Below are 13125 nucleotides of genomic sequence, written 5' to 3' on the forward strand. Positions count from 1 at the left end.
AACCTACAAAGATTACAAAGAAATTATTTTGATGTTTTTTTTATTTTATTTAATGCCTGCAACACACTAAAAAAGACAGTGTGTCTAAATGTACAGAATATACAAGTTACACAACTTATAGGCAGGTAGGTTAGTAACAAGTAAAGGAATCATGATTAAATTCTGTGTTTGTATGCTCTGTGTAAATTGTGTATTTATTTAAAGTATCCTCCAGGCCACCCAAGAAGGATGGGCCCTGCTGAGTCTGGTTCCTCTCAAAGTTTCTTCCTGTAATTTTCAGGGAGTTTTTCCTTGCCACAGTCGCCCTCGGCTTGCTCAACAGGGGTTTTTTGTATCTGTTGGTCCTGGATTTTGTAAAGTTGCTTTGAGACAATGTCTATTGTAAAAAGCGCTATATAAATAAAGTTGACTTGACTTGACTTGATTGGGTATAAAAGGAGGATCCACCAATGGCTCGGTCTTTGCAAACGAAGCTTGGTCAGGGCTCACCACTTTGTGCCAAACTTTATGAAAGAATTGTCGATCAAATCTAGCAAATAATTTAGGTATTTTACTATGTACTGTAGATAATACGTAAAAAAAGATTCAGAATTTAGTTTGTGTAAGGAAAGGCCAGAAACCACCTTTAAATATGTGTGACCTTAGACCTCAGATGCCATTGCATAAGAAAACACCATGTTTCTGTGGTAAATACTGTAAAGCCACATGGACTCGAGCACATTATGGAAAATAGTTGTTACTTAACAGTCTGCTGTTGAAGGAGAAAGCCATATATCAATTCTCTGGACATCAGCTCATCTTAGATGGACCCAAAGAAATGTGTGTCTAGGTTTGATGAGCAGAAGTGGGTAGCACTGTCGCCTCACATCAAGAAGGTCCTGGGTTCGATCCCCAGGTAGGGTGGTCCGGGTCCTTTCTGTGTGGAGTTTGCATGTTCCCCCTGTGTCCGCGTGGGTTTCCTCTGGGAGCTCCGGTTTCCTCCCACAGTTCAAAGACATACAAGTTGGGTAAATTGGAGATACAAAATTGTCCATGACTGTGTTCGATATAACCTTGTAAAGTGTTGAATCTTGTGTAATGAGTAACTACCGTGTCATGAATGTAACCAAAGTGTAAAACATGACGTTAAAATCCTAATAAACAAACAAACAAATGATTCAATGGGCAAGCAGTAGCCTAGTGGTTAAGGTACTGGACTAGTCAATCAGAAGGTCGCTGGTTCAAGCCCCACTACTGCCAGGTTGCTGCTGTTGGGCCCTTGAGCAAGGCCCTTAACCCTCAATTGCTAAGGCTGTATACTGTAACTGTAATGTAAGTCGCTTTGGATAAAGGTGTCTGCTAAATGCCAAAAATGTAAATGAGTCCATGTTTCAGCTTCTTTTTGGGAAGAACCAATGTTGATTTATCAGTGCCATCCAGGCTTGTAATCAGTAAGAAGTGCCAAAGCCAACATCTGTCATGGTACAGGGATTCATAATGTGTGAAGCTAACATTGACGATGTGGTAATTATTGAGATTTTTGGAAGACACATGCCGCCATCAAGTTGATGTTCTTTCCCGGAAAGTCCATGGTTATTTCACCAAGACCAAGTGCCAGGCTACAACAGTGTAAACAGACTGCTGAGCAGCTGAAGTCCTGTATCAAGCAAGAGTTGGCAAAAATTCCCCTTGCAAAATTGCAACAATATGAATTCTCAGTTTGCAAATTAATAAAGAGTCCTTAAAACGCCCCTATCCCAACCTTTTGAGTGTGTTACAGCCATCATATTTTAAATGTTATGTTATTTGCAAAATGCAATTAAGTTGGTCTATCAAAACACTGGAATTTTTCTCTTTGTATTTTTGTCACTAAAAGGTTACACAGACCTAACAAATAACTGATCCTTGTTTTCATTGTTATAATTATGTTTAACAATGTGTTGTGTTTTACTCAGATTTTTTGTGTGTGTAATATTACATTTCGTTTAATTATTTAATGTTACAAAAATGCAATAACTGAGGCCACTGAAGAGCAGCGTTTACTCTTTCCACACCACTGTAACAATTACACATTAGTCTCATTTTAGCTTTGTTTTAAAACCCACCAATCAGTGACATTGCTTCCACTATGGAAGGGTAATGGTGGGTATTCCCACTAATGGTAATGGTGGGTGTTTTATTAACTGGACAGTAAACCTTTAAGCTATGGTTTCTAAGGTTTTTTCTCTATGGACTTGCTGTGAGAATAGCTGTACACTGACTTGCTGTTCATCCTTACATCAGCTAAGAATCATGCAAAACAGACTGACTATTATACCAACATTCATTCATTATTCTGTTCCACAGGATCCGTTTGTCTTTGAATCCGGCTGCCTTTTTAAAGTTGACGAGTTTGGATTCTTTCTTACGTGGAAAAGTGAAGGAAAGGTAAACATAGTTTTTATTTTTAAGTTTAAGGCCGACACTGCCAACACTAAATTTTTTGGAGCATTATTACATCTTTGGTACTGGATATTAATTCTGGGAAGTCTGGGTTGCAGTCATGAGTATATTTACACAAACAGAATAATGTAATAACTTATACTAACAGCTTGTTTATCAGTAGTGATGTACCTACATTTTATAGTAGTAAACTGGTAGTTTCACTACTTTTAAGTTAAGTAGCTTATGGGTAGTGTAACTGTTCTAATGATCAAATTTAGTTTTTTACAGCACTTTATATAATGTAGTCCATCAGCCTATATATATATTGCTGTTTTTTTTTTTAAGCATAATTATAATGATATCTAGGGCAGATGTAATGCCTTATTTGTCATATATACACAAACGTGTACAGTACAATGCAATTCCTTATTTGCATATCTCAGCTTATTTGGAAGCTGGGGTCAGAGCACGGGGCAGTCATTGTACAGCACACTGGAGCCGAAAGGTTTAAGGGACTTGCTCATGGGACCAACAGTGGCTGCATTGCAGTGCTGGGATTTGAACCCACAACCTTCCAGTTGGTAACCCACAGCTCTACCCACCAACTCTACCCTCAAATTGCATAAAACTGCAGTTAATTGGTATTAACACTAAACTCAATGAACATCAAACTCTTTTTGATGTAATATTAGCTACTCTATACATGGTTTAAGATGAAGCCAAGTTGTAGAAATCTAAAAGAAATACAATAATGGGGTCTACAGTCTAACTTCCATGTTTGTTTATTTTCTTAAAAATGATTACATTCACCCTCTACAGAGAATAATTTATGTAAATCATTTAACTGCCCAATTTGAATTTATTTGCTAAATGAACTCACTAAAGAAAATGTTAAATAATAGATATGCCATAACAACACTTCCCTACTGTATGTGCACTAAAGTTGGCGTTTGGCTAGCACAGCTGTAAATTACACTAGCTTCCTACCACTTGGATTCAGGTTTCTAATCACTAGCAGTGCTATCAACCTGTCAGGCGTCTGCATGCAGACATGGTTGGCTGTGTTTCAGAGAGGTTGGTCGAGGCCTGCATCACACACAGTGAATCGTGGTAAAAAATAAAAAGGAATAAATAAACTGGCAGAATTTTTTCTTTGTAACTTATTTCTAACTGAAAAATCAACAGGTCCAGTCTGCATAAGACTTTACATGCAGGAAACAACTGATTGCACGGCTTAAATCCTTCTGGTTTTACTGGATCTTGTCAACTCAGATAATGAACTTACACCAAACTCTGCTGTATTAGCTTTCTGTTAGCATAATTAACCAAAACTCATAATAATAAGATGATAAGTGTGCCTGAAAATACACCTAATGTTTCTATTTGTAAAGTTGTCATGTTAGCGCAGTATATGAAGAGAGAGAGAGCACAGCTGGCAGTTCTCTTGCGCTCGCAGCTGTAATCCATGTTAATGTGTAACAGGATAGCGGTCCTCACTAATTTAATTTCTCCCTGTATTCTAGCCGTACCACAGCGTCTTGAGAGTAATGTGGATGTGCTTTTTTTCTCGTGTCTTTCTTGCAGGAGGGCCAAGTCCTAGAGTGTTCTCTCATAAACAGTGTTCGTGCTGGAGCAGTGCCAAAGGTGAGATCTATAAGAAGTCATTTCATTGTGGACCTTTCTTCCTAAATCCCATCTCAGCCTTAGAAAGATGGCTTTCTTTACTAGAGCAGATGGGGGGGGAAATAATGGCTTTCTCTACAGAGCAAAGATACAATAAGTCCCAATTTTAGATTTTGGAAACTGGTATAGATGCCAAATGTGCAACTTTCTTTGTTGTGCTTTGTTACATTTCAAACACTAACTCTACTGCACAACATAGATATGGTTAGCCAGCAAAGCCCATTTGTGTTATTTAAGTAGGTGACTAAGGTAAGCAGATACAGTGGTACCTTGAAACTCAACGGCAATTGGTTCTGGGAGTGGCATCGAGTTTGAAAAATGTTGAGTTTCAAGGTATTTTTTCTCATAAGAATGAATGGGAAACCTCTTAATGCGTTCCATTGTTCCATAGAACTGCATATATTTTAGGCTAATGTGAAATAATGGGGTTGTTTTGACACTTATGCACTGAAAATAACACAAATATAGTTCAATAAAAAATACAATAAAATCTGCACTTCACCTTTACCTCTTTATTGCTTTCCCATGCTTCTTAATCATGGAGATGCTTGATCTTGGAATACAGTATTCCTTAGCAAGTACGGTAAAGGGTGCATTCACATGAGAAGCGGCAAAACCGCTTTGGCGCTGCTGTGCTGTTATTTCCTTTTTAAGTTTCAAGTTTATTTGTCATTTGTACAAATGTTAGCAGCAGTTGTACATTGAAATGTGTGTTGGGAGGCTCGGGAACTCTACGAGTGTGCTATAATAAAAGTACAAATAAGAGAACAATATAATAAACAGTCTTTTAAAAGTATATAAAATATAAACAAGGAAGAAAAATATAGAAAAATATATGTAACAACAATTGCAGTTAAAGTGCAAATTTGCATTGTAAACAAAGTGAAAATTGCAGTAAATTTTATGGAGTCACAATCCTAAATTGCACAATCCTATGGAGTGTGACGTGCACAAATGCTGATTGTCACTATTTCTCAGCAAGTTTAAAAGTGAAACAGTGAGGTAAATCCAGCTAAACTCAGATACATGTGGAGCTTTCAGAGTGAATTTGATGGTTATTCCACACAAATGTAGATGCATCTCATATTCGCACTTTGATGATGTTTTATCGCACCGCTCAAGCCAAGCGCTGAACAAAACGACAGTTGCACACATGTCGAGTTTGAGGTAAACGTGGAGATTAAGGGTACAAATTTCTCGATGAAGGATGTCGAGTTTTAAAGGTTTCGAGATTAGGGGACGTCAAGTTACAAGGTACCATTGTACATATTACCACCATAATAAAAACTTACTTATAAAAAGCATTAAAAATGAATTGATTTATATAGTGTGACTTTATAAGTTCAGGCTCATTTTGAACAAATTCCTGTTGAAGTTGATAACAGGATGGGCTGTAAGATTCAGGATGCTTTGAAGTTTAGTTAAAGCCCAGCATGAGGTCTTGTTTAAAGTCAGTCTGGTAAGTTTTGATTAGGTATCTATTTATTTTCTTTCATTTTGCCTCAAACATGGAAATAGAATCGTCTTGCTTCCTAGCTGATTGAAGTGCACATTGCACAAACCATAAACCCGTGGTGCCAACACGTGTCTTAGGTCATGTTAATGCTATAGTTTACAGACAGGAAATGAAGACATTAAAAATGCTACTTGATTTAATACTGTCACAAGTTTGGTGGAATTTTAGTCCATTTGATTGTGTTTTGAGACAGACTTTGCTTGCACACTACAGTCATTATTAGTGATTTGAATTCTGCATCTGCGACGTGACTAGTGCATGTGCAGAACATGTAGGTGGTGGTGTTATAGTGTAATCAGTACTATTTAAAAGAAAACAGAATAAGCCTATAGTTTTGTTTTATTTGCTTTGGCACCTTTTGTTTTCCGTCCCACTGTCTACAAGTTACGTGATGTCAAATGTGTGTATACCTTGGATGCCAAAAAACTGTGTTTGTGTGGGGGTTTAAGTATATATTTGTGTATGTGCTCACAAACACAGATTAGGATGTGGTGTAAGTCTTGTTTACAGAGAGGGAAGTGTTCTGTTTTACTATCATTACTTCATCATTTGGTGACACATTGTATTTCTGCCTACAGCAGCTTATAAACAGCAGAACAAAGACATAGGGTAGGACATCACTGTCTCGCACGTTTCTATTAGGCCTAACTAGATTAAGCTTTTACAAAGCTCTATTGTTTTGCTAATTCAATAACTAAGCATTATAGAATTAGAGATCACTTAAGGTTTTGAGTCACAGTTCTAGACTCTGTGCAGATTGAAACGCAGCCCTCATTGTTTCCTTTATAGTTCAGTCCTGGGAGTTTCTGAACATGTTAATTATTGAATTTGACACTAATAGGTTCTTTCATTATTCTTTTCAAACACACGATAAGAACTCGGTGTCTCAGGCAACAAGCAGAATCTCATATTTAATCTGTTGACTCACTACACTGACCTGATGTTTACTGTTAAAGTCTCATTTTAAATGATTTGCACATGTTTAGCTAAAGGTACAAGTTTTGAAATGGTTTTGCAAAGCGATTTTTTATAATTTTGGTAAAAATAATTTAATAAAATAATCATTTAATTGTTGGTAAAAATAATAGATTATATAATATACACTGATGAGGCATAACATTATGACCACCTCCTTGTTTCTACACTCACTGTCCATTTTGACTGTAGTCCATCTGTTTCTCTACATACTTTTTTAGCCTGCTTTCACCCTGTTCTTCAATGGTCAGGACCCCCACAGGACCACCACAGAGCAGGTATTATTTGGGTAGGTATCATTCTCTCAGCACTGCAGTGACACTGACATGGTGATGGTGTGTTAGTGTGTGAAGTGCTGGTATGAATGGATAAGACACAGCAGTGCTGATGGAGTTTTTAAACACCTCACTGTCACTGCTGGATTGAGAACAGTCCACCAACCAAAAATATCCAGCCAACAGTGCCCCGTGGGCAGCATCCTGTGACCACTGATTAAGGTCTAGAAGATGACCAACTCAAACAGCAGCAATAGATGAGCGATCGTCTCCGACTTTACAGCTACAAGGTGGACCAACTAGGTAGGAGTGTCTTATAGAGTGGACAGTGAGTGGACACGGTATTTAAAAACTCCAGCAGCGCTGCTGTGTCTGATCCACTCATACCAGCACAACACACACTAACACACCACCACCATGTCAGTGTCACTGCAGTGCTGAGAATGATCCACCACCTAAATAATACCTGCTCTGTGGTGGTCCTGTGGGGGTCCTGACCATTGAAGAACAGGGTAAAAGCAGGCTAAAAAAGTATGTAGAGAAACAGATGGACTACAGTCAGTAATTGTATAACTACAAAGTGCTTCTATATGGTAAGTGGTCCTGATAAAATGGACAGTGAGTGTAGAAACAAGGAGGTGGTTTTAATATTATGGCTGATCGGTGTATATATTGTAGAACTCTGGCACCCTGCCATTGTTTTTTTGTTTTTTTTTGGAGAGGCTTGTTTTTTAGGTAGTAGTTAATGATTGTATAATGTTTATATCTAGAGATAAAATGATATGGTATATTCAGTGTTAGACCAGTACACAAAGTGTATAAGTTAGCACAGCAAAATCTTCTGGTAATTTAACACTGAGGTGCTGTGTTGTAAAAAGGTCTATATTTCCACAATTTCCAAGTCTAATGTCTAAGTAACAACCAACGGTAATTTATTAGAAAATATAATAGATTAAAATGGCAGAAACAATAAAATGGAGACAGAGAAAGGCTCACGAGTTTTATTGCTAGAGCTGAGGACATTAAAAGCATATTTTACACTTACAGGCTTCAGTATTAAGATACCACATTTATGGCTAAAGGATTACATGTTGATAAAGGATCACCACTGCTTATGTACATGATGCTTATGTACCTGATTCACACACACACACACACACACACACACACACTAAGGAGAAATTTCTAGTAGATCCAATTGGCATGACTGCATGTCTTTGGATTAGTTGGAGGAAACTGGAGCACCTCACAAACACAGGGAGAACATGCAGCATCCACACATAGAGGACCCTGGCCGCTCAGTCAGGTCCTTCTTGCTGTGAGGCAGAAGCGCTACCCACTGCATCAACGTGCCATCTCTCTCCTTAATGAAATATAAGTAACCCTATTTTGTAACTGCTAAAATGGAAATGGTATCCCACTGGGGTTCACTTAGCATTTGAGGTAAAAATATAAAATGTTTCAATGCCAGCCCTATAAATGCAACTGATCTTTCTGATATACTTGGTGCACGATAGTCTGCGCCGTCCTGCGGTCAGTTCCGGACTGGCAAGGAAATTGCAATGAAGAGTTAAAAGCTACTGGATTTTGGCGCCCAGGTGGCGCAGCAGAATATTTTGCTAGCACACCAGCTCTGAGATTCTGAGCTCCTCGGTTCTGAACTGCCACTGGTCGGCTGGGCGCCATCTAGCGGGCATAATTGGCAATGCCTGCAGCAGACACGTCTTTGCTAGGGCGGGATGACTGGACTATGTGGGTGGGGTCTTCAAATGCTGTGTAAGGACCCTGATTAGCAGACAGAGAGGCACCTGTGCAGAATGGGTGGGTGAAAAAGGGTTCCGCTAAGGGCTGCACGCGGGTGGGAGGAGGCGTGAGCAGCAATATACCCACCTCGACTGTAATCGGGGATCCTCCAGCAGCGGAAGACAAATTGACTACACTAAATTGGGAGAAAATGCATAAATAAATAGAAAAAAGGGGGAAAAGTCCAGCCACTTAAAAAGGGTTTAGGAAAATTGATTTAGTTATGTACTTTTGTTTTTGGTTTACCCATTTTACCACTATATGCCACACTGTTTAAACTTTTCTGTTTTTTTCGTATGTTTTTCTTTCTCTCAAGGACCCAAAGATCCTTGCAGCTCTGGAGGCAGCAGGCAGAAGTGAGGCTGATTTAGACGGTTGCATCATCTGTGTGTGCAGCGGCCCCGACCTGGTCAACCTCAGCTTTATGTACCTGGTAGCCGACAGCGCAGACACAGCCAAGGTAACCATAACAGGATTCATCTGCTCTGTCCTGGTCAGGGTCGTGGTGGGTCTGGTTCTACCGTTTATACTGGACAAAGTAATAAAACAGCACAGAACATTGAAGCTGACATTAACTCTTCTTTTCACAATTTACCAATGATTAAACTGCTCAACTGTACATAATGCATTTACAGTGGGGCCAAAAAGTATTTAGTCAGCCACTGATTGTGCAAGTTCTCCTACTTAGAAAGATGAGAGAGGTCTGTAATTTTCATCATAGCTACACTTCAACTATAAGAGACAAAATGAGGAAAAAAAATCCAGGAAATCACATTGTAGGATTTTTTAAAAATTTATTTGTAAATTATGGTGGAAAATTAAGTATTTGGTCACCCACAAACAAGCAAGATTTCTGGCTCTCACAGACCTGTAACTTCTTCTTTAAGAAGCTCTTCTGTCCTCCACTCGTTACCTGTATTAATGGCACCTGTTTGACCTCGTTATCTGTATAAAACAGATGTCCACAGCCTCAAACAGTCAGACTCCAAACTCAACCATGGCCAAGACCAAAGAGCTGTCGAAGGACACCAGGAAGAAAATTGTAGACCTGCACCAGGCTGGGAAGAGTGAATCTACAATAGACAAGCAGGTTGGTGTGAATAAATCAACTGTGGGAGCAATTGTAAGAAAATGGAAGACATACAAGACCATTGATAATCTCCCTCGATCTGGGGCCCCACGCAAGATCTCATCCCGTGAGGTCAAAATGATCATGAGAACGGTGAGCAAAAATCCCAGAACTACACGGAGGGACCTGATGAATGACCTGCAGAGAGCTGGGACCAAAGTAACAAAGGCTACCATCAGTAACACACTACACCGAGAGGGACTCAAATCCTGCAGTGCCAGGCGTGTCCCCCTGCTTAAGCCAGTACATGTCCAGGCCCGTCTGAAGTTTGCCAGAGAGCATATGGATGATCCAGAAGAGGATTGGGAGAATATCATGTGGTCAGATGAAACCAAAATGGAACTTTTTGGTAAAAACTCAACTCGTCGTGTTTGGAGGAAGAAGAATGCTGAGTTGCATCCCAAGAACACCATACCTACTGTGAAGCATGGGGGTGGAAACATCATGCTTTGGGGCTGTTTTTCTGCAAAGGGGACAGGACGACTGATCCGTGTTAAGGGAAGAATGAACGGGGCCATGTATCGTGAGATTTTAAGCCAAAACCTCCTTCCACCAGTGAGAGCATTGAAGATGGAACGTGGCTGGGTCTTCCAGCATGACAATGATCCCAAACACACCGCTCGGGCAACGAAGGAGTGGCTCCGTAAAAAGCATTTCAAGGTCCTGAAGTGGCCTAGCCAGTCTCCAGACCTCAACCCCATAGAAAATTTGTGGAGGGAGTTGAAAGTCCGTGTTGCCCAGCGACAGCCCCAAAACATCACTGGTCTAGAGGAGATCTGCATGGAGGAATGGGCCAAAATACCAGCTACAGTGTGTGCAAACCTGGTGAAGACTTACAGGAAACGTTTGACCCCTGTCATTGCCAACAAAGGTTATGTTACAAAGTATTAAGTTGAACTTTTGTTATTGACCAAATACTTATTTTCCACCATAATTTACAAATAAATTCTTTAAAAATCCTACAATGTGATTTCCTGGATTTTTTTTTCTCATTTTGTCTCTCATAGTTGAAGTGTACCTATGATGAAAATTACAGACCTCTCTCATCTTTCTAAGTAGGAGAACTTGCACAATCAGTGGCTGACTAAATACTTTTTGGCCCCACTGTATTTATTTATTTGTCTCAGAAAACTGCTCTATCCTCATCAGGGTCGCAGTGGGTGGACACTTTAGGTGGACATTTAGGTGTTTCAGACACACTGATTGCTAACAGTTGAAGTTAATTACATAAAATACACTCTATGCTTTCAGGATCCTTCATCTTCTAATATGATTGTTGAAATGGGTTCTTTTAACCATGACTTAAGGGTTAAAAGTACACCAGACTAGGTGGACTGTATAAATAATCAATGCCTGAATCAGGTTAGCTCATTAGAAGTCTTTTAGACACAAGCACATCGTAGCCAGATGTTAAACTGAGGTGTTTTTTGAAAGCTGTTTGCACTGAATTTGTGCTTCAGGATCTGTATGTTCTCTATACACTGAGGGTCCTGGCTCAGATTCACATGCGTTCTCTGAGAACAGAGGTTTTTTTTTTTACCATCGTAGCCTGAGGTCAGTGCAGCTCATAGAGGAGAAATAACACTCTGTGTAATCCCACTCTGCTTCTGACCCTCTGATTGATGTACAGTGTATCACAAAAGTGAGTACACCCCTCACATTTCTGCAGATATTTAAGTATATCTTTTCATGGGACAACACTGACAAAATGACACTTTGACACAATGAAAAGTAGTCTGTGTGCAGCTTATATAACAGTGTAAATTTATTCTTCCCTCAAAATAACTCAATATACAGCCATTAATGTCTAAACCACCGGCAACAAAAGTGAGTACACCCCTTAATGAAAGTTCCTGAAGTGTCAATATTTTGTGTGGCCACCATTATTTCCCAGAACTGCCTTAACTCTCCTGGGCATGGAGTTTACCAGAGCTTCACAGGTTGCCACTGGAATGCTTTTCCACTCCTCCATGACGACATCACGGAGCTGGCGGATATTCGAGACTTTGCGCTCCTCCACCTTCCGCTTGAGGATGCCCCAAAGATGTTCTATTGGGTTTAGGTCTGGAGACATGCTTGGCCAGTCCATCACCTTTACCCTCAGCCTCTTCAATAAAGCAGTGGTCGTCTTAGAGGTGTGTTTGGGGTCATTATCATGCTGGAACACTGCCCTGCGACCCAGTTTCCGGAGGGAGGGGATCATGCTCTGCTTCAGTATTTCACAGTACATATTGGAGTTCATGTGTCCCTCAATGAAATGTAACTCCCCAACACCTGCTGCACTCATGCAGCCCCAGACCATGGCATTCCCACCACCATGCTTGACTGTAGGCATGACACACTTATCTTTGTACTCCTCACCTGATTGCCGCCACACATGCTTGAGACCATCTGAACCAAACAAATTAATCTTGGTCTCATCAGACCATAGGACATGGTTCCAGTAATCCATGTCCTTTGTTGACATGTCTTCAGCAAACTGTTTGCGGGCTTTCTTGTGTAGAGACTTCAGGAGAGGCTTCCTTCTGGGGTGACAGCCATGCAGACCAATTTGATGTAGTGTGCGGCGTATGGTCTGAGCACTGACAGGCTGACCCCCCACCTTTTCAATCTTTGCAGCAATGCTGACAGCACTCCTGCGCCTATCTTTCAAAGACAGCAGTTGGATGTGATGCTGAGCACGTGCACTCAGCTTCTTTGGACGACCAACGCGAGGTCTGTTCTGAGTGGACCCTGCTCTTTTAAAACGCTGGATGATCTTGGCCACTGTGCTGCAGCTCAGTTTCAGGGTTTTGGCAATCTTCTTGTAGCCTTGGCCATCTTCATGTAGCGCAACAATTCGTCTTTTAAGATCCTCAGAGAGTTCTTTGCCATGAGGTGCCATGTTGGAACTTTCAGTGACCAGTATGAGAGAGTGTGAGAGCTGTACTACTAAATTGAACACACCTGCTCCCTATGCACACCTGAGACCTAGTAACACTAACAAATCACATGACATTTTGGAGGGAAAATGACAGGCAGTGCTCAATTTGGACATTTAGGGGTGTAGTCTCTTAGGGGTGTACTCACTTTTGTTGCCGGTGGTTTAGACATTAATGGCTGTATATTGAGTTATTTTGAGGGAAGAATAAATTTACACTGTTATATAAGCTGCAAACAGACTACTTTTCATTGTGTCAAAGTGTCATTTTGTCAGTGTTGTCCCATGAAAAGATATACTTAAATAACTGCAGAAATGTGAGGGGTGTACTCACTTTTGTGATACACTGTATATCAAATCACTGCAACATACAAGGCACGGTGCCATCTGCCAGAAACGTAGAGAATGGAGGACAATAGAG

At 40.2% G+C, this 13125-nt stretch overlaps 1 protein-coding gene across 6 annotated transcripts in view; it reads left to right on the forward strand.

The window, feature by feature from the left end:
• The window catches only part of LOC134320706 (1-phosphatidylinositol 4,5-bisphosphate phosphodiesterase beta-4-like), a 114885-nt gene that overhangs the window by 58842 nt on the left and 42918 nt on the right, over positions 1-13125 (forward strand). For all 6 annotated transcript variants that reach the window (XM_063002257.1, XM_063002259.1, XM_063002260.1 and 3 more), the window contains exons 5-7: positions 2326-2406; positions 3988-4047; positions 8972-9115. In XM_063002257.1, the coding sequence (XP_062858327.1) occupies positions 2326-2406; positions 3988-4047; positions 8972-9115 (285 nt within the window). The remainder of the gene's footprint in view (positions 1-2325; positions 2407-3987; positions 4048-8971; positions 9116-13125) is intronic.

The sequence above is a fragment of the Trichomycterus rosablanca genome, chromosome 9, assembly GCF_030014385.1.
Source record: "Trichomycterus rosablanca isolate fTriRos1 chromosome 9, fTriRos1.hap1, whole genome shotgun sequence".
NCBI lineage: Eukaryota > Metazoa > Chordata > Actinopteri > Siluriformes > Trichomycteridae > Trichomycterus > Trichomycterus rosablanca.